General features: G+C 53.5%; 1 protein-coding gene across 1 annotated transcript; it reads right to left on the bottom strand.

Moving 5' to 3' along the window:
- Window positions 1-7,956: 7,956 nt before the first annotated feature.
- Window positions 7,957-13,720, bottom strand: SCRT1 (scratch family transcriptional repressor 1). Its single transcript, XM_028735959.2, has 2 exons — window positions 13,331-13,720; window positions 7,957-11,493 (listed from the first exon to the last, which is right to left on the bottom strand). The coding sequence occupies exons 1-2, from the start codon at window positions 13,443-13,445 to the stop codon at window positions 10,664-10,666; spliced, it is 945 nt and encodes a 314-aa protein (XP_028591792.2). The 5' UTR covers window positions 13,446-13,720; the 3' UTR covers window positions 7,957-10,663.
- Window positions 13,721-20,392: the final 6,672 nt, after the last annotated feature.

The following is a 20,392-nucleotide window of genomic DNA, read 5'->3' as shown; positions in this document are numbered from 1 at the left end:
GATAAGCATTTGAAGATGCTCAGGACAGCTAACTGCTCATCGCCTTTGAGACCTTTGCAGGTGAATACACACACACACACACACACACACACACACACACACACGAGCTTCCACTTCCCCTGATAGAGCAGCCATTCTCTCACCTGCAGCTCATCAGATGTCTTGAACTGCCCTTCCTGTCAGCCCCTGGGGCTGATGGGAGTTGTAGTCCAAAACTTCTGGACAGCCCTGGTTTGGGGGAAGCAAGCTCCTCTCAGGGCTTCTTAACCAGCCAGGCCTCTCCTTCCCCGGGTAACCCTGAGGATGCCAGTTCCATACCTAGAAGAATTAGAGAGAAACCTTGTATGCAGGCCCATTTCCATGCAACAGTTCAAACACAGCTATAGCTCATCTGTGGAGAGCCTCCTGCAAAAGGAAGAGGACAGAAACAGAAAACCACATCCGGTGGCTGCAGCTGTTTGGACAGGGAAACGAAACTGAGACTTCATGTGCACTGCATATTTAAAGCACATTCAAAGTCCATTGTTTCCCTCAAAGAATTCTGGATACTGTAGTTTACCCCTCACAGTTATGTTTCCCACCAACCCTGAATGAACTTCACTGCCCAGAATTCTTTGAGGAGCCAAATGTGCTTTAAAGGAGTAATGTGTGTGCACACTAAATTAGGTGGGCATTTCACAAGTTTCAGTTTTCTTCGCATCCTCTAGGATAGAGCCCCCTTCCTGGGTCCCCAAGTGAAAATATACCACTCCCTCTCCTGCCACCCCAGTCCTCACCACAAACCTAACAGCTCCCTTCTCCAACGCAGAGAGTGGCCTTTGGTTCTCCTTCCTGCCCTCCTGAAAATTCCCACTGTCACTCAGGTTGTACCACAAACACACACACACACCTCTCTCACTTTTGCCCCAATACACATTGCAGCAGAGTTAAACCAGGCAGGAACATATGACATAGGCAGCTGCATTGTAGTGAGCCAGGATACTACTGGTCCCTCTAGTTGGGTCCCCAGCTGTTGTAGGCCTACAACTCCCATCATCCCTAGCTAGCAGGACCAGTGCTCAGGGATGATGGGAGTTGTAGGCCAACAACAGCTGGGGGACCCAAGTTTGAGAAACACTGGTACTCCGATGGGCAGCAACTCTCCACAGAGTCCCAGCGCTGGGGTCTCTCACAGCCCTTCTTGGAGATGCCCTGGGGGTTGCATGTGGGACCTTCTGCTTTCAAGAAGATGTCCTCTCATGGAGCTACAGCCCTTCCCCGAGGAATTTGGTTTTGTGGGAATGTTCAGGGAGGCAGGAGAGGATATATTGTTTATTAATATCCTTCCTAACTTGCGCTAGCAAATTTCTTTACTTAGCAGAGTTACATTCCCCTTTTTACATGCACAGCAGATAGCTGGTTGCAGGCTCGTGTGAGCCTCTCACTATTATACAATTCAGGCTGTCTCAGATTGAATTGTACATTCTTGGTAAGTTCCCTTGAATCCCTCTTAAAAGAATAAAGACTCCACAATCTTATTCAAAGTCAATAAAAGAAGTCTACTCTCATCAGTTCACAGCTGGATTCTTGAAGGCAGACTTAGTTACAAATATGTACATGTGGATATGCACCATATGGGGGAATAGTCCCAGTGCTGAGAGCTAGCAGAGCAGTCCTAGCTAAAAGCTGGTCAAACAAAGAAGGAAGTCAAAAAGAGGGAAGGGTGCTGTGTGACTTGTCCTTTTGTTACCTGGACAGGTTAGGCCACGCCCACCTTCTATCACATGCAAAGGAAGGATGCTCCAGCCAGGAGGAACAGGAAGTTTTGACTGGCTGGACCAAACATCCCCTCACATGTCTTCTCTAGCATTTCAAGGAATGTTGTACTTGACTGCCTCTCATGGATCACATCCCACAGGTTTGGCCTTCAGGGACATACACTTTGACTGGCATTTCCTCTGGTGAGGAAGGAACTAACGTAGCCCAAGCACAGGAAGTCAAGATTGCCTCCTTGGGTATATTAACTTTGGGGCCATCATCCTTCTTGGAGTGCAAGGACATTGCGAGGGAAGGGCAAACCCCAAAGCATGGGGCAAGTTCCAAGGCCCAGATCTTTTGCCTTAACTGCTTTTAATGCAAGCACACATTTCAGCACTGCACTTTGCACCACACGCAGCCATTCTGCAAGCAGCCCAGCCACCTCCAGCCTTTGCCCAACAGCAAATCTCTGGGCCTCATCTCCAAGTCTGTCCAGTGCCCAGCAGTGCCCTTGATGGAGACTCCGTATTGCCACATCTTCTCCAGGCTTCGTATGAGCCAGGAGCATTACAAATCAATTCCTCTCCCAAGTTTATGCAGAGTTTAGACTTCGGATGTATGCAGGGCTGGCCCAGGACGTTTTGCCACGAGAGTCAAATCAGAAGATGGTCCCTCCCTCTGCAGCCACAACCGCCTCCTCCGCTGCTGTGCATGCATTGGGGAGGCTGAATTGGTGGGAAATAGATTTGATCGATGAGATACAGTCCAGCAGGATGTTCTCCTGGGCAAACCCCATCCCTGCTAGAATGTGCCCTGGGCTGGAGGATGGCAGAGCAGGAGGCAGGCAGGCAAACCTCACCCATGCATGGGGCACAGTCCCCTGAGTCAGAAGTTCTCTGCAAGCCCCACTGAAATAATCCACCCAGTGGCGGGGGGGTGGGGGTAATTTCAAGAGGGTTCAGAGAATCAGAAGGACCTGGCTGTTGCATCAGGCGCCTCTAGTCAAGCTACCTGTGGACAACCAGGTGTGAGATGAGAATGCTGGACTAGATGGAGCTTTGGCCAGGTATAACAGCCAAGATCGTCTGATGTTCTTCACCCTCTTTCCGGCCATCCCAGGGGCTTAGGACCTTCTGATCATTAGTGGAAGGGGGTGTTTGGGGCAAACTCTCCTAGTTGCAGTGCTGGGATGTTACATAAACAGTCAACTACAACACTTCTTGTTTGCCCACGTTGTTACTCCAGCCAGGAGGACTTCCTGTCTCACCTGGTCTGGAGCATCCTTCCCCTCCATGTGACCAGGTAGATGAGCGTGACCCCGGGAGACCCCATAAAAGGGCCAGTCACGCAGCCATCTCCCTCTTTGAGGCCATGATCTCTTGATGTCTTTTGCTGTCTGCTGGTTCTCAGCCAGCAGCACATGGGCTCATATCCCTACATGGGGTGAAGTCACTCTCTTCTCTGTAACTACAAGCTAAAAGCCTGCCTTCAGGGAGCCTACTGTGAACTGAATGGAAGTAAACTTCTTATCATTACTTTTAAGAGAAGACTGCTGTGTCTTTATTCTTATTAAGAGGGAACAAAGGGGATGTGCGAGGATCAAATCCAACCTGGACAGGCCATATTGGGTTGCTTAAGTAAAGAGATTCAAATGAATCTACCAACGAGCTTCCTTTCATATACTGTGGAATGTACTCTGCTACTGACTCACTAGCGCGAGTGAGGAAGGATAATATTTAATCAATATATCCTCTCCTACCATCCACAACATTCCCACACAAACTCTGCTAGTTGTAATGCAGAGGTGACCAAAAAGGGCTAAACCTCAGTGGCAGAGCGCCTGCTTTGCCTGCAGACAGTCCCGTGTTCCATCTCCCGTGGCATTTCCTCAGAGGGCTGGAAGAGATTCCTGGGGAGCTGCTGTCAGTCAGTGTCGACAATCATGAGCGAGATGGACCTGTGGTCTGACCAAGGAGAGGGCAGCTTCTTTCTGTGTTCCTGTGGGACCTTCCAGCTTGCTTGACCAGAGGAGGGGAACAGGATCCCTGGAGAAGTCCTGTAATGTAGTGGAATGCAGGTGAAAGGGCAGACTCTCTGGTTTTCAGGTGGGTCCCTTTCAAGCCAGAAGGGCTCTTTTATAGCAACACCAGGCAGGGGGTGAAGGGACCCCAATCCCCGTGTGGATGCATAGCTGGCCGCTCTGCTTCAGATCCCTTTTCAAAAGGAAGGCACCTGGACGCACCTGGTGTATTTAGGCAGTTCTGCTTAAGAAGCCTCGAATTTCATGAGATGTTTTCCTCTACGGTGACGAAGGGCCTTGCTGCACCATAAAGTCAAACAGATGTCTAGGGCAGCTTCCCCCAGCCTCATGCCTTCCAGATGTTAAGACAAAGCTGCTGGATCAGGCCAATGGCTCATCTAGTCCAGTTCCCACAGTGACCAACCAGATGTGCCTCTATTGGGAAACCAGCTGTGGAAGCAGAGCAGAGCCAGCCTTTCAGGGAGCTGCAATAGCCTTCCCCAGAGTTTGTCCTCTTTTAAAGCTATCTAGGCGGGCACTGTGGGTTAAACCAGAACCTAGGACTTGCCAATCAGAAGGTCGGCGGTTTGAATCCCCGCGACGGGGTGAGCTCCCGTTGCTTGGTCCCTGCTCCTGCCAACCTAGAGTTCGAAAGCACATCAAAGCGCAAGTAGATAAATAGGTACCGCTCCGGCGGGAAGGTAAACGGCGTTTCCGTGCGCTGCTCTGGTTCACCAGAAGCGGCTTAGTCATGCTTGCCACATGACCCGGAAGCTGTACGCCTGCTCCCTTGGCCAGTAAAGTGAGATGAGTGCCGCAACCCCAGAGTCGGCCATGACTGGACCTAATGGTCAGGGGTCCCTTTACCTTTACCTTTACCTTTAGGTCGGTGGCCATCCTTGCCTCCTGCAGGAACAAGTTCTGTAGTTTAACAATGCGCTGCGTGAATAATTTTGTTTGCCCTTTTCTAACTTTACAATAGCCTTTCAGGAGGGAGGTGACCAGAACTGTACAGTATTCCAAATACGGAATGGATTCACGGATCACTGCCTTGCTGTGGTGAAGGAGCTTGAATAACTCAGAGAAGCTATGAGCTCTGCCGTGCAGGGCCACCCAAGACGGACAGGTCATAGTGGAGAGTTTTGACCAAACGTGATCCACCTGCAGCAGGAACCGGCAAGCCGCTCCAGTATCCCTGCCAAGAAAACTCCATGGACAAAAACAACGGGCATTATTGTGATATTGGCAGTTCTGTTCCGTTCCTAGTGATCCCTAGCATGGAATTTGCCTCTTCCCACAGCAGACACACACTGGGTCAACATCTTCACAGAGCTGTCCACTATGACCCCAAGGTCTGTTTCCTGGTCTGTCACTGCCAGTTCATACCCCATGAGTGTATACGGTTGGTGAAATTCAGATGTTTAAAGTGACATGCATCACTTTAAACTTGTTCACACGGAATTGCATTTGCCATTTTACTTTCCATTCATTCGGTTTGGAAAGGTCCTTTTGGAGTTTTCAGAATCCCTTCTTCTGTTAAGGACCCTGAACCATTTGTTATTTTCGTTATTGATTATTATATTTGTATACCACCCTTCATCCGAAGATCACAGAGTGGTATGCAACATAAAAACACAGAAGGAGAACTCAAAATATGCAATAAAACAAAAACGAACAAATAATTCATCCCTCCCAATAACACATTTAAAAGGCCGTAGAATGTTAATCAGACTAGGGCCTGGTTATAAAGAAACATTTTCTCCTGGTGCCTAAAGATATGTAATGAAGGTGCCAGGCGAGCCTCTCTGGGGAGATTGTTCCACAAACAGGGGGGCCACCACAGAAGAGTCCCCAACTTGTGTTACCACCCACTGGACCTCTCGTGGAGATGGCACGTGAAGAAGGGCCTCTAGGTTGGATCATAGCGGGAGAGGCAGTCCTTGAGTTATTGCGGTCCTGAGCCATTTAAGGATTTACAGGTCCAAAGCGGCACTTTGGCTTGGGCCCAGAAACTATCACACCTTCAGTGAGAGCTCTTGTGCTCCTGTCCTGCTTGTGAGCTTCCCAGGAGAAACCTCTGGCTGCCCACTGTCAGAACAGAATGCTGGACAAAGTGGACCTTTGGCCTGGGCCACCTCATGAGAAGAGAAGACTCCCTGGAAAAGACCCTGATGTTGGGAAAGATGGAGGGCACAGGGAGAAGGGGACGACAGAGGACAAGATGGTTGGACAGTGTTCTGGAAGCTCCCAGCATGAGTTTGACCAAACTGCGGGAGGCAGTGGAAGACAGGAGTGCCTGGCGTGCTCTGGTCCAGGGGGTCACGAAGAGGCGGACACGACTAAATGACTAAACAACAACAAAGAGGGTTCCAGATCATACAGAAGCTTGTGAGCTGGATCCCTCCCTCCCTCAGGGCTCTCTCCCTCCAGACATCTGCTCTGAATGTTCAGAGAGGAAGGGTCCTAGTTCTCCTTAACTGTGAATGACTCATGGCTGGAGGAGCCTCCGGACAGGGATTTCAGAACACGTGGAGGCCAGATCACATGAAGGCTCCTTGACTCTGTGCACACGTGGAGGGAAAGGGGAGGGTCACTGCTGCGTCTGGAAAGGGCTGAAGAGACAAGCGGTCCAGAAATGGAAAGGAGAACAAGCAGAAGTCACTCCAGATGGGAAATGAACCTCGACCACTGCTCAGCCTCTGCTTGGTGGAAGGATCCTTTCCCAACAGTTTCTCCGGATACTTGGAGAGAGGGATGTCGGAAGCAGAGGCGACCCCTCGCCGCCCCCTCCCCCGGCAGCCAAGGGGTTGCGGGCCAGCCTGAGCGCTCCCCCTCCCCCGCCCAGCTGCCGGCTGGCGTGTCTCCTCCAGGGGGCTGGAGTTGGGGGGGTGGGGGGAGCGCTGCTGCTGCTGCTGCGTCGGGCCCGGCCTGCCTCTCCCCTCCCCCTCCCCGCCCGTCTTGGGGGAAATTGCTTCTGTGCTCCGGGTTAACTAGGATGAAAGGCGGCGGGCCCTCCCTTTGTCCCCCCTCCCCGGTGCCTTGAATCAGAGGAGGGGGGAGGGAGCCACGACGTGATCCGCATGCAAACCGGGGGAGCGGCTCAGATGCCCCCTTCGGACGCCGGGAAGCCGGGGCTGAGCTGGGCTGCCGGGAGCTGCTGCAATGAGCAGGGAGGGGGTGAAGACCCCCTTTATTGGCGGGGGGCGACAAAGGAGCAACAGGCGAGAACGCACAGCCCGTCCTCCTTCTCAGCTGCTCAGGAAGACTTCCTACTGCAGGAGTCGGTCGGACTTGAGCGTGGCTGGGGTGGGATTCGGAGTGGGGTCTCTCTCTCTCTGTCTCCCCTCCGAAACTTGTACTCAAAAGAACAGCGGAAGGAAGCTGCAGTTAGTATACTGAGCCAGGCCGTTGGCTCATCTATCCCAGTAGTATAGAACCCTTAGAATTGAATAGTTAGCCTTGGTGAAGACTTGACGTTTTCATCCCAAAAAAGTTTTTGATTTGAGTTTCCATTGAAATGAGGCTGCATTTTAATGTTTTAAGTTGCATTTCAATCAATTTGTTTTTATATCAGTTGTTAGCCGCCCTGAGCCTGGTCTTGGCTGGGGAGGGCGGGGTATAGATAAAATTTATTATTATTATTATTGGAAGGGACCCTGAGGGTCATCTAGTCCAACCCGCTACAAGACAAGAATCCCAACCAAAGCATTCAAGACGGATGGCCACCCAGCCTTGGCTTCAAAACCTCCGAGGCAGGAGAGTGGTCCGGTCCACTGTCCAAGGGCTCTTCCTGTCTTATTCTTTGCACCGTCCAGTCTTCCCAAGCCCTGCCTGGATATATTGCTGGTGACTGAAGCTGGGACTTTTTGAATACAAAGCAGGGCGCTCTTCTATCGGCGTGGCTGGGGAGCGCGTGGGGTAACAAAGAAGAGGGTGCCCCGAGCCATGTGCAGAGAGCACCCGCTTCTTCCCTAAGCAAGCGCCCGCGGGCAGAGGCTCCCGCCTGCGCTTTCCTTTCCAGCCCCGACAGACAACAGCTCTCGTCTTCGAAAGGGGGGAGATCAAAGGGTCTGAGGACCCGGGTTCGTGTGAATCAGCCTCGCGGGGCGCACGTTACTTCCAAAGGACCGGCCTCCTTCCGCGCGCGCCTTGACCACAGTTTGGAGAAAGGCGGAAAGAAATCGAGGACATACAAAGGATCTATTGCAAGATTTTCTTCTCTCTTTTATTATTATTAATAATATTATTATTATCGTGAAGTGCTCCAGGACACCGTTGTGCTAATTGTGCTTTACTGGTACATCATTCAAATACTGGCTCAAAATCATTATTATTCTCGTCATTATTATTTGTCTGCATTTAGTACTATTATGTCTTTCCTCCTAGGGAAAAGTTTCTCTTTTCTCTCTCTCTCTCTCTCTCTCTACAAACAGGCTTAGAATTCTTTACAGCTTGTAAAAATTCATGTAAATTTCCAAACGGTATTTACAAAGCTCCTTGCAATATACAGTCGTCAGAGTCGATCCCCTTTTGAAATCGGTATTAGCGGAGGGAGCGATAGATAGCAGTCTTAGCGTCAGAAGTCATCGTTCTAGTAGCAATATTAATTATCTTAAGTACAAAAACAGGAGGTCCTAGCTAATACAAGTTTCCTTCTACCTGAATTCTATTAAGGTTGTTTTTTTTTTAATTCTTTTGTGCTGTTTATTTCTCTTAAGTTATTCATAAAATGGAAAGACCTAAAAGGGGGGAGGAAGGTGCCTTATAGGTAAAGGAGGAGGACCGTCTACGTGGCTTGGTTGGTTTCCCCAAGAATCGGAGAACAGTAGAGAGGGAAGGGACCCCAAGGGCGTAGTGGTGTAGTGGTTAGAGCGGTGGACTTGTAACCTGGTGAACCGGGTTCGCTTCCCCGCTCCTCCACCTGCAGCTGCTGGGTGACCTTGGGCTAGTCACACTTCTCTGAAGCCTCTCAGCCTCACTCACCTTGTGGGAGAGGAAGGGAAAGGAGATTGTGAGCCGCTTTGAGACTCCTTAGGATAGTGATAAAGCTGGGTATCAAATCCAAACTCTTCTTCTTCGTCTAGCCCAACCAGCTGCAATGCAGGAGCGAGGAGGCGATGGCGTGGATGGGACAGGATCCTTCCCGCATGAATGACGTTAGAACACTATATCTGAAGTCTAAGAGGGGATGGGATGGAGACCGGGCCTCAGTGTGCAGGAAGGGGGACGGGGCTCTGAGGCGCGCCATCCCACAGGTGTGAGCGCCAGATACCTCCCCGTCGAAGGACACACCTGTTGAAGGCAGGTAAATACATTGGGGCTGGCCCTGGTTGGAGGGTCCGGGGTTCTCAGGGTGGGCGTGAAGCCACCCTCCCCCGGGGAAGGTGTAACTGCACCTTTGACCCCTCCCCGCAGCCCTTCCAGAAACTCAGCGCCTGGAAACGGGTCGGGGGGGGTGTGCAGAAAGGGACTCTGAAAAGCCACCGTGGACGGTCCTCGAGAGGTTCGCTAGAAAAAAGGGAGGGAGGGGGGTTAATTGCTCGTAGGTCTCTTGGCAAGGCAAGCGCTACAAGCCTAGAGAGGTGACTAAGCTACTCGGAAGTAAGTCGAAGAAGGCAGGCAGTGTGCATTCATTAGAAGAGAAGAGAAGGAAGATTCGCCGTATTAACTCTATCTTACTACATTGGCAAAGTCCCTGATATCCGTTGCTATTAAGAATATTGGATTAAAATGTACCTGATTCCTCAGTAATACTATTGTCTTAAAAATAACATGCATTACGTTAATTATTGCTTCTATTAGTTCAGTAGGAGAATATTGCCCTCAAATAGACTATTATTATTATTATCTAAAAGTTTGGCAAAGAAAAAAGTGACGTAAAATTGTTTTACAAATGAAAATCCATAATAATAATAATAATAATTTAAAAAAGCATCATCAAATTGGCATAGATTTTTAAATACATTTTTTTTTTGTTCTTGCATGCAAAAAATCCTGTGTTAGAAAGGATGGCAACAACACCCCGCCCCACCCCGCCCCACCCCACCCCCTCAACAAAAAGAAAGAAAGCAAGAAGGAAAGGAAAAAAAGGCCAGTCCTTTTTCCTCGTGTTTGTTTCCTCGTTCCCTCCCCCTTCAAAAAGTGACGTAGACTTTGGCATAGTAAAGTAGTCTTGGCAACAAACGAACAGATTGGAAGTCAACAGTGGTGCAAAAGAGTTGGCTCGTCTCAACAACCGAAAACTCGAAAAAGTGCAAACGGAAAAGTCTTAAGGGAGGAGGCGCTCCCCCCCCTCGAATAAATAAATGCATAAATAAACAAACGCATAAATAAATAAATAAATAAATAAATAAAAATAAATAAATAAGAAAAGTTTCCAAGTTAAATATATACTTCTGCATTTTCTTTTCTTTCAAATAAATAATTTTTTAAAAGACCCGTCAAATTAATATATAGCAAAGCAAACACTTAGGAAAATAGAAATTGACACTTTTTGGAAAAGAAAAGAGAGGAAAAAAAGGAAGAGAGAAAAACCGTCTCGCAAATGAAATCGTAAAAAGAGAATCGTTCGCCTGACGTAATTCATTAATGAATAATTCATAATCATCATTATTGTTATTATGCTTATTAGGCTTATTATACTTTGCGGGAAGAGCAGGAGTGTGGAGATGGTGGGGGTGCGCTTGGCTTCTTGTTGTTTGTTTGTTTTACCTTTCCAGGCGGACCCTTGCGCGGCCCTTGGCTGCGGGGGTTTCGCGAATCTGGCTTCGCGGTTTCGCAAGGCGAAGTCGACCCTTTTGGAAAGCCCGGAGGAGGCGGAGGAGGAAGAGACAGGGAGGGAGGGCGCGGGCGCGGGAGGAGGAGGGGGCCCTCGGCGTGGCCTCTCCCCCCCTCCCGGGGGCGGGTTCAGGCGTCGAGGGGGCTGAGCGGGGGCGGGACGGCGCCCTTGAAGCAGGCGGACTCGTAGTGCTTGTTCAGGTAGGACTTGAGGGCGAAGGTCTTGTTGCAGCGTTTGCACTTGAAGTGCTTGAAGGCGGAGTGAGTCTGCATGTGGGCGCGCAGGTTGGAGCGGTCGGCGAAGGCCTTGCCGCAGTGGGCGCAGCCGAAGGGCTTCTCGCCCGTGTGCGAGCGCATGTGGCCCTGCAGCAGCCAGGGCCGGCTGAAGGCCTTGCCGCACACGTCGCACTTGTGCTTGAGGTCGTGCGTCAGGAGGTGCATGGCCATGGCCGGCATGGACACGTACACCTTCCCGCACGTCGGACACTTCTTGGCCATCTTGCTGTCCAGGCTGCGGTGCGTCTGCTTGTGGCGGCTCAGGTTGGACGACGTGGCGTACGTCTTGCCGCACTCGCTGCACGTGTGCCGCTGCTGCTGCTGCTGCTGCTGCGGAGCAAGAGGAGGGCCGCCCTGCGGGCCGGATTGCTGCGGAGCTTGGCCCAGCCGGGAGCCCGCCGCCCCGCCGCCGCCGCCGCCCACCACCGCCGCCTTGCGGCGCGAGCGGCCGTCGGTGATGAAGAAAGCATCGACGGCGTAGCCCTCGCTCACCGCCGCGTCGCCGTTGATGTAGCCGCCGGCCAACTCCGAGTGGGGGCTGTCCGGCGGGTCCGAGTCGGGCGCGCCGTAGTCGCCGTGGCTGCCGGGGTAGATGACGCCCGTCGGCGAAGGGACCTTGAGCCCGCCGTCGCTCTCGCCCTCGTACACCGACGACGGGGAGATGTACTCGCTGATGTAGCCTCCTGAGGAGCGGTGGGGGTGGGGAAGGGGGGCACAGGGGGGTGGGGGAGAAGGGGACGGAGCAGGAGAGGGGTGGGGAATGAGTTGGGGGGAGAGGGGGCCGTGTGGGGGGTTTCCAGGGGGAAAGGCGCGAGTCGAGGGGAACGGGAGAGAGGTTTTCCGAGGGGGACGGAGGGAGAGGTGGAGAGCAAAAGAGAAATTAGGGGGGGGATGAATTGGGGGCGAGGGAGGGGGCCACGTGCGGTTTGGAAGGGGGGAGTGTAGGGGGTGAGTTGCGAGGGGGAAAGGAGTGGGGGGCCGTGGGGCGAATTGGAAAGGGCACACGTGGAGAAAGAGAGATGGGTTTGGGGGCGGGAGGGGGGGGAAGAGAGTGACACGCAAAGAAGGGACAAGATGGGTACAGAAGACGGGAGGAAGAGGAAGAGGGGGCCAGGAGGAAGACCAGGGAGGGAGGGCGGAAGAGAGAGAGCGGCGTGGGATCAGCAGCAAGTCTCCCAGGCCGGAGCAGAGCGAGCCCAGCCCGGCGACTCTGATGAGTCCATAATTGATGGGCTCGGGAGCTCGGCTCGAGAGCTCTCTAGTTAATAGATGCAACAAGCTGGAGCCCGGAGGAGCCCCCTCCCTCCCTCCCCCCCTGGTCCCCCCCCCCCCCCGCCAAGCGGCTCCTCTGTCATGCTAATCTCCGCGGCGCTTGATGAACCTCCTTCCCCTCATCTTCCTCTCCATCATTCCGGGCCATTTCCCGGCCTTTCACCTGCGGCTGCCTCGGCCAGATAACTGCCTGGCAGGAATTGGGGGGGGGGGAGAGAGAGAGATGTGCGGGGAGGAGAGGGGCATCCTCTTTATCTCCATTCCCCTCCCCCCACCCCACCCGCGAACCTCCCCTCTCTCTCAAGGTCAGCGCTCTGCAGGAGACCAAAGGAGAAAGGCGCGCGGGGAGGGGGGGTTGCGGAGGGGGAGGCTAATTCCCCCCTCCCCCCCTTTCCTCCCTCTCGAACCACTTCAGCAGAATTCCGGCGATTATGCAACGCGCTGCAGACGGATTGCCCGGAACAAAAGCGGGGAGGGGGGAAGCGGGGGGTCACCAGGAAGCCCCAGCCGGAGGGGGAGAAACATCCCCTGGTTTGGAGCCACGCATAGACAGGGAAGATTATGCGGAGTCCCGCGGAAGGGCCCTCCCCTGGGGAAAGACTCTTGGGATGCGTGTGGGGGGGGGGGAAGAGGGGGTTCGGTTGCCCTTGAACTTGAGCGCGAGACAAAAGGGCCTCTCTCACAAGGAACTGCAATCCAATGGGGCTCCTCTTCCTCCTCCTCTTCCCCCCTCCCCTCTCTCTCCACATCCCCCCCCCCCCGCCCGCGCGCCCTTGCCCCATCATGGAAAAGGCTCGCCCACCCGCCTCCGTCCCTGCAAGGTCTAATTTTAGCAGGGTTTGGATTGCATCGAAATGTGCCGAGTCAGTCAACGCAGCGCCGAGCCAGGCGCGAGACCCGCTCAATACGGCCCTTCGCGGATGCCGCGGCCCCCGGGGCTGCAAAAGCATTCCAGGAAAGGCGCCGCATACCGGGACTCGCTTGAGCCCTGGCGCGCTGCCTCCCCCGGTGCCGTGAGAGCGCTCACCGGGGGACAACCCCCCCCCGGGTGGCTCTGCTGTTGCTGCCCAGAGTTTCTGCTGCGCATTGGCACGGTTGAAGCACCGCTGACCGCCCCCCCCCCTTCCGCACCGCCACAGCCTCGAGTCCCCCTAATCCCTGTCTCGGTGGGGGCCCCGTTCCCCTTTCTCTCCCCCCTCCCCTCCACTGCTGGGTGAGGGTCCTCTGCCCACCCGCCCCCGTCCTTACCCTTGTCATGGATCCGGGAGCTGAAGTCCGTCCGCGACCTGCCGTAGGAGTTCTCGAGATCCGCCGAGGAGAAATCGTCAAGTTTGACCTTTTTAACCAGGAAAGATCTTGGCATGGTTTCTGAACTCTCCCGGAATGTGACGAAGCCCCCGCAGCTTCAGCCGATGGGTTCAAATGAGAGGTGGGGGGGGATGCGGGAGGGGCGCAGGGGTGGAGGGGGGCAGGAAGGGGAAGGAGACAGCCGAAGAAAAAGAACAACAACAAAAAAGAAAGAACGGAAAACGTACAAAAATAAAATTTGCGGAGGGGGAGAAAAATCAGATTTTTTTTTTTATAATAATAAGAATAAAAAAGCAAACCCCGAAAGGACTCAAGAATGGCAATCGCGGCGCGCTATGGCTTCGTGGTAATTTTTGCTTGCTCGTTCCCAACCCCTGAATGGAGCGCTGCCCGCCGCGGAGGTCTCCAGCCTGGGCGGTTGCGCCGCGCGAGTCCTTGTTCCCGCAGCGGCGGCGGCGGCGGCGGCGGCTGCTGCTTTTGTGCGCGGCGAGGCTGCGCCTTGGCAGGCCTCTCGCTTGCGCTCCAGCGCGGCTCAGAAGCCCACCATGAGTTCGAGAGATTACAACCAACGCCGCGCTGGTTCATAAGAGGCGGCCGGCGAGGTCGGCACCTGGACAGCTCCCTTCGGGTGGGCCGGCGCTCCCCGCCTCGCTCCCCGGTCCCTCGCTGGCTCGCCCGGGCTCTCCGCCGTTGCAGCCGCCGCCGCCGCCGCCAGGCGCCCTCACCGCCGCCCCGCCAGCCCGGGCTGCTGCGCTCTTGCTGGGCTCGGCTTCTCCTGCCCGTCCGCCCCCTGCGGCTCGGTCCTCTCCAGCGCTGCGGCTTCTGCCTGGGTTGCGTGTGTGCTGTAATTCGTATTGTTGTTCCGCTCCGGGGCTGCGATGGCGGTGGGGAGGGGTGGCGGCGGCGGCGGCGGTTATTGCTTGCTTGGCTCTCTGGCTGGCTCGCTCGCTCGCTTGCTTGCTTGCTTGCTTGCTTGTTGGGCGGTTTGGGGGGGGGGTTCCTTGTTCAGCACTGGACAGCTCCCAGGCTTCCTTGCCGCAGCCTCTTGTTGCAAGCTCCTGAATTTCTGAAGATTCGCGGATCAGCTGTTCGGATTTATAATGCAGCGATCAGGTGGTGGACGGAAATGGAAGCGCTTAATTTAATCCATCAAAAAAAAAAAAAAAGGGGGAAGAAATCTCTCCCGGGAACAGGGCTGAGACAGAATGATTTAGTGACGCTGTTGTGAGTCGCCTCCTGCCCTGCCTTTTCGTAAACCCCCTCCCACTCTTCGCTCTTCCCTTCCTTTCCTCCCCTCGACCCTTGGTCGTTTTTCCTTTGCAAGTTTAGACGCGGAAAGTGCGCGGAGGAGGCAGATCCAGCTCCCGCGGCAACGTCGGAGGCTCGGCGCAGCCCCGGGTGGGGGAAATATATATATCCAGCATTCGCAGCCCGTTGGCAACTTGCAAGAGAAGCAACTTGGCTTGGCCGCGAAACACAAGCCCACCCCCCACCCGGCTCTATCAGACCTAATGAGGAGGGAAGGAGGGGTGTCGCTTTCTCCCCCCGCCAGTGATTTATTGGAGGGAGCGTCAGGAAGACCTGTGGGGCCCTGTGGGCGACACCCTCACTTTTTAATGAGGGAAAGGGGACGCAGGCTGGGCCTTTTGTTCCCCTTTTAGAAGGAGGTTGGTGAGAGAAAGGATCTCTTGTCGGAAGAAAGGGGGGCTGAGTGTCGTGGGTGTCACTAATCGTGTGGGGAGGCATCATTTGCTAAAAGGTGAGGCGCTGAGACGCAACCCTGCCTTTCCTTTTACTGAGTGAGGAGATCCTCTCCCAGCCCCAGATGTGTAAACACTGGAAGCGGAGGAAAGACACTCTGCACGTGCTCAAGGGCACGGCGTTGTGACTTGTTCCCATGTCACAGGACTGAGTTCCAAGGTTGTACACCAGGCCTTCCCCTCAATAAATAAATAAAGTACTGCTCCTTCGATCTGGGGCAGCAAAAGGGGGTAGACAGTAGTCAAGATTCTTGGGCCTATATTCTGACAGAGAGTCGAAGGGGAGTCTACTGCAAGGGGATTCCAGTTCGCACGGAGGAGTCACATGCTATCTGAGCAGAGTCTTGAGGTACTGGATTCTGGAGAACTGGGAAAGGAGACCGCCCCCTCCCGTCTTCTGCCTACATCCCAGAATAACGAGGTAGTGAGAAGCCTGCAATAGCAAGAAGGCAACAAGTGTCTCGGCCACTGAAGGCCAGCCGTTTGGCACCCGTCCCCTTCTGGCTTCCACGCGAAAACCGGGGTTCAATAAATTGATTGGGGTTGCGGGAGGACTCGGGAGTTTCCTACGACCCGCACGTCTGAACACAGTGTAGCCAAGTTGAGAGGCAGCAAGGTGGGGTTTGAGTATATGTAGGTTCATCTGAACCCGATCTCCCAGGAGAGGAATTTCAATCACTATGGGGTGTGAACCGACCTCGTTTCAGTGCCAAGGGTTGCCAACGTGGCAGAGCAGGAGAGAAAAAGTTGGTGGTTGGCTTGGCGCTAGAAAACAAGAGCTGCAAAATAGAGAACGGGGTTCTTTTCGCAGCCCTCCCTCGCCCCGCTCTCCCCACCCCACAGCCCAAACGCTGAAGGCGCCCAGACCCGTCCATCCAACCGCTCCGCCTTTCTTGGTGGCACTACCGGTGGTCCCACCTCCCGACGCCTCCTGGGTGTCACACAATGGCCCGCAGGAGAAGGAGGCGCTGGATGTGTGCACGACCCACGGGGACCTTTCCCTGCGTCAGAATCAATGGGAGGAGCGAGGCGCCTTGCTGAGCTCCCTTGGAGATGGTCTGGTGGTGACCTCCCCGGACAGGACCGTCTTTCACCGTGAAGCCATCCACACCCTTAATTCAGAACTTTCTCCACTAATCCCCCACTCGCTCCCTGAGTCAGTCCATCTTTCTCCTCTACCCTGAATGGGCCTTTGGCGTGGGATTTGATGCCAGAGAGGTCTCGTGGTGTGCAAGCTGCAAGGAGAGAGTTTGTTTTGTGCAAAAGAAACGTGGTCGAGGCCCCGAGGTCGAGGGATGGGGGGGCATATCTGGATTGCAAAGCGATAAACAGTGAATGCAAAGGCCCAGCCTAACCCTCTCAGCGCCAGCTAGTCTCCCTTGCAAAGGCCCTTTCACGACCCCCTCCCGGCAAGCCAGCGGAGCTGCGGCCTCAGGTCTGGAATCCCCTCTCGAAACCTCCTTCCCAGCCCCGAGAAGCGTCTTCTCCGCCGCTCGCCGGCATCCAGACGCACCACTGGGCTGCGTTTGTTTCTGCTCGGCTCCCCTGCGGCCCTGCCTTTGATTCCTGCCGCTCTCCTTCCCTGCATCCTAATTAACAAGACTGCTGTGAACCTCAGGCCCTTCGCGAGAGAGCGAGATCAAGAGAGAGCGCTCCGAGGGCGCGCGGGAGCGCGCGCAGCGACCCGGGTTTTGTTCTGAATTTCCGCCCTCCCTCTCTACTCCGGCGGACTGATGGAATTGCAAACCAAGCTAACAATCTCCAGTCACCCAAAGTTTACAAGTCACCCTCTGACATCACGGCCCCCAAGCCAATGGGCTTCGCTTTATGCAAATGAGGGGGGCTGGCGAGCAGAAGGTCCCCCCTTTTGCACAATGATTCCTCCAGGAGACATATGTCCCTAATTAACAAATATCTAGGAACAAGCCTGTTCGCTATTGTCTTGCCGTGTGTAGATTTGTTTACTTCTGCAGGAAAGAGAAGAGAGGGAAGCCCAGGTGACAAAGGCCACGCCAACGCCGCCTCCCCGCGCCCACGAGGGGCGCCTGCCTGCCTGGGCAGTCCTCCGAGGACCCTCGCCCCCCACCCGCCGCCCCAGGGCTCGGGGCACGGCGGGACGAGGACATTTTGGAGCCCCGGGAGGGAAAGGGCACCGCGCATCCTCTCCCCACGCACCCCCCACCCACGCAAGGGACCCATTCTCGCGTGCCACCACCAGGAATGCTCCCTGCACAATATGCAGGCCCCGTTCATTTCCCTGGGCTTCTGCAAAATGAGCTTCGTGCGGCCGGAGCTCTCCTGGGTCCCATCTGCCCGTCTCCACATTGCGGTCCTGAAGGGCAGCCCACCTGCCCTCCAAGTGGAGCTGTACTCCGGTTCGGTGCGGGGGACCTTTGGCCCTCCAGATGTCGAAGAACTACAGCTCCCATCAGCCCCAGCAAGCATGGCCGTTGACGAGGGATGAAGGGAGTTGTAGTGCTGCGCGCACAAACCCGGGCAAAATGTTTTCTGCAAATGCATCAATAAACCTGTGTGTGTACAAAATAGGCTCTCGAGCACCGCAGGTGTCTTCCGTTGCAGGCTGCTCGGTTCTAGTGCGCTGCACTAGTTGCAAAATGCCAACAGTTTCCCCATGTACTCCGGCGTGGGTGCTGGAAATGCTAAATTTAGCCAATTCATATTCTGAAGCAGGTAATTACAAATGTGGGTGACATCATGACTTGGTCGGCTTGCATTCCAGGCGGCGGAACCGCCAGCTGAACGTGGATGCTGATTATCTCTCTGGCCAGGCCAGAGCCTAAAAGAAGAGCCATTCCCCTCTTGCCACGTTTTCCACGGGATGCATCCACTGCAGGTACCTCCGTCAACCCCACAGATGACAGCCCAGCCTCCGCTTCCTTAGCTGTAGCAGAGAGTCCTGCCCCTCCTGAGGCAAGTCTGCTGCCCTGTCGAACAGCTCTGAAGTTTCTCCCAGTCTTTTGCTGAAATCTGCCTCTCTCTAATTTCCTGTCATCTGGAGAAACAGGGAAGAGGTCTGATGCTTCAACTTCTGAAGGACAAGCCATGCAGCCATTTCTTGATTAATCTTCACTTCTCCAGGCTAAAGATACAAAATAATAATAATAGTAATAATAATAATAATAATAATAATAATAATAATAAATAAATAAATAAATAAATAAATAAATAAAAATAAAATAAAATAAAAATAAATTTATACCCCACCAATCTGGCTTGGGCGGCTTCCAACAAAGTACCAAAATACAGTGGTCTGTTAAGCATTAGACGCTTCCCTGAACAGGGCTGCCTTCAGATGTCTTCTAAAAGTCTGGTAGTTGTTATTCTCTTTGACATCTGATGGGAGGGTGTTCCACAGGGCGGGCGCCACCACCGAGAAGGCCCTCTGCCTGGTTCCCTGTAACTTGGCTTCTCACAGGGAGGGAACCGCCAGAAGGCCCTTGGAGCTGGACCTCAGTGTCCAGGCAGAACGAAGGGGGTGGAGACACTCCGAGACCATTTAGGGCTTTCAAGGTCAGCACCAACACTTTGAATTGTGCTCAGAAACGTACTGGGAACCAGTGTAGATCTTTCAAGACCAGTGTTATGCGGTCTCGGTGGCCGCTCCCAGTCACCAGTCTAGCTGCCGCATTCTGGATTAGTTGTAGTTTCTGGGTCACCTTCAAAGGTAGCCCCACATAGAGCGCATTGCAGTAGTCCAAGCGGGAGATAACCAGAGCATGCACCACTCTAGCGAGACAGTCTGTGGGCAGGGAGGGTCTCATCCTGCATACCAGACGGAGATGGTAGACAGCTGCCCTGGACACAGAAATGACCTGCGCCTCCATGGACAGCTGTGAGTCCTATGTCTTTCAACCAAATCCTCACCAGCCCTGGTTTCCAGACCCCTCTTCTATTCTGCCTGGCTGATCTGTAAAGTGCCATGTATATCAGTGCCTAGATTGACTCATGGAATGATAGAGTTGAAAGGCACCCAAATGTGCATCCATTCCAGCCCCCTGCAGTGCAGGAATCACAGCTTAAGAATCCCTGTCAGATGACCACCCAAGCTCTGCTTAGAAACCTCCAAGGAAGGAGAGCCCACCACATTCCAAGGGAATCCATTCCACCATCATACAGCTCTTGCCACCAGAAAGTTCTTCCTGATGTTTAGTTGGAATTTCTAGCCGTAACAGAATAAATAGGTTTGGGTCCCACCCTCCAGAGCAGGAGGAAACGAGCTTGCTCCATGTTCCATGCGAAAGCCCTTGAGATATTTGAAGATGGCCCTTCATATCACCTCTCCTTCTCTTCTCTAGACTGAACATAACCAACTCCCTCAACTGTTGCTCATATGAGGCAGGAGACCTAGGAAACATCATCACCGAGTTAATGATTTTAATAGATACAATCCAGTATACAGTCATACCTCGGGTTACAGACGCTTCAGGTTGTGCGATTTTGGGTTGCGCACCATGCCGAACCCAGAAATACTGGAATGGGTTACTGTATTTTTCGCTCTATAAGACGCACCAGATCACGAGACGCACCTAGTTTTTGGAGGAGGAAAAGAAGAAGAAAAATATTCTGAATCTCAGAAGCCAGAACAGCAAGAGGGATCGCTGTGCAGTGAAAGCAGCAATCCCTCTTGCTGTTCTGGCTTCTGGGAGAGCTGCACAGCCTGCATTCACTCCATAAGATGCACACACATTTCCCCTTACTTTTTAGGAGGGAAAAAGTGAGTCTTATAGAGCAAAAAATACGGTACTTCTGGGTTTCGGCGCTTGCGCATGTGCAGAAGTGCTAAATCACGCTTTGCACATGTGCAGAAGCGCTGAATCACGACCTGTGCATGCGCAGACGCGGGTCGCAGGTTGCAAATGCTGCGGGTTGTGAACATGCCTCCCGCACGGATCAGGAGAGAATTTTTAATTTTAATAATAGCAGCAGCAGCAGCAGCAGCAGCAGCAGAAACAACTGGATTGGATCAAAAGGTGAGGCTAGTTTGTATCAAAGGAATTTCTGCTCCCAGAATCCTTTCTAGTTTTCATCTAATGTTGGAAACAGAGCCCAGAGCCATTTGGCTTAAAAGACACCTGAGTTGCGCAGGGCCTGCTCCCTAGTAAGTTTGGTTAGGGGTTCAGCCTTCAGTGTCTTAATATGGTGGGCCCAATCTGCCCAGAGTTAAGCACCTTGATTAAACACTTGCTCAGGTCCTCTGTTCCAATGAACAAGCGTGAAGCGA

The sequence above is a fragment of the Podarcis muralis genome, chromosome 8 (assembly GCF_964188315.1).
Source record: "Podarcis muralis chromosome 8, rPodMur119.hap1.1, whole genome shotgun sequence".
Classification (NCBI taxonomy): Eukaryota; Metazoa; Chordata; class Lepidosauria; order Squamata; family Lacertidae; genus Podarcis; species Podarcis muralis.
The sequence above is the reverse complement of the archived record's forward strand: the minus strand, read 5'-3'. Positions and strand labels throughout refer to the sequence as shown.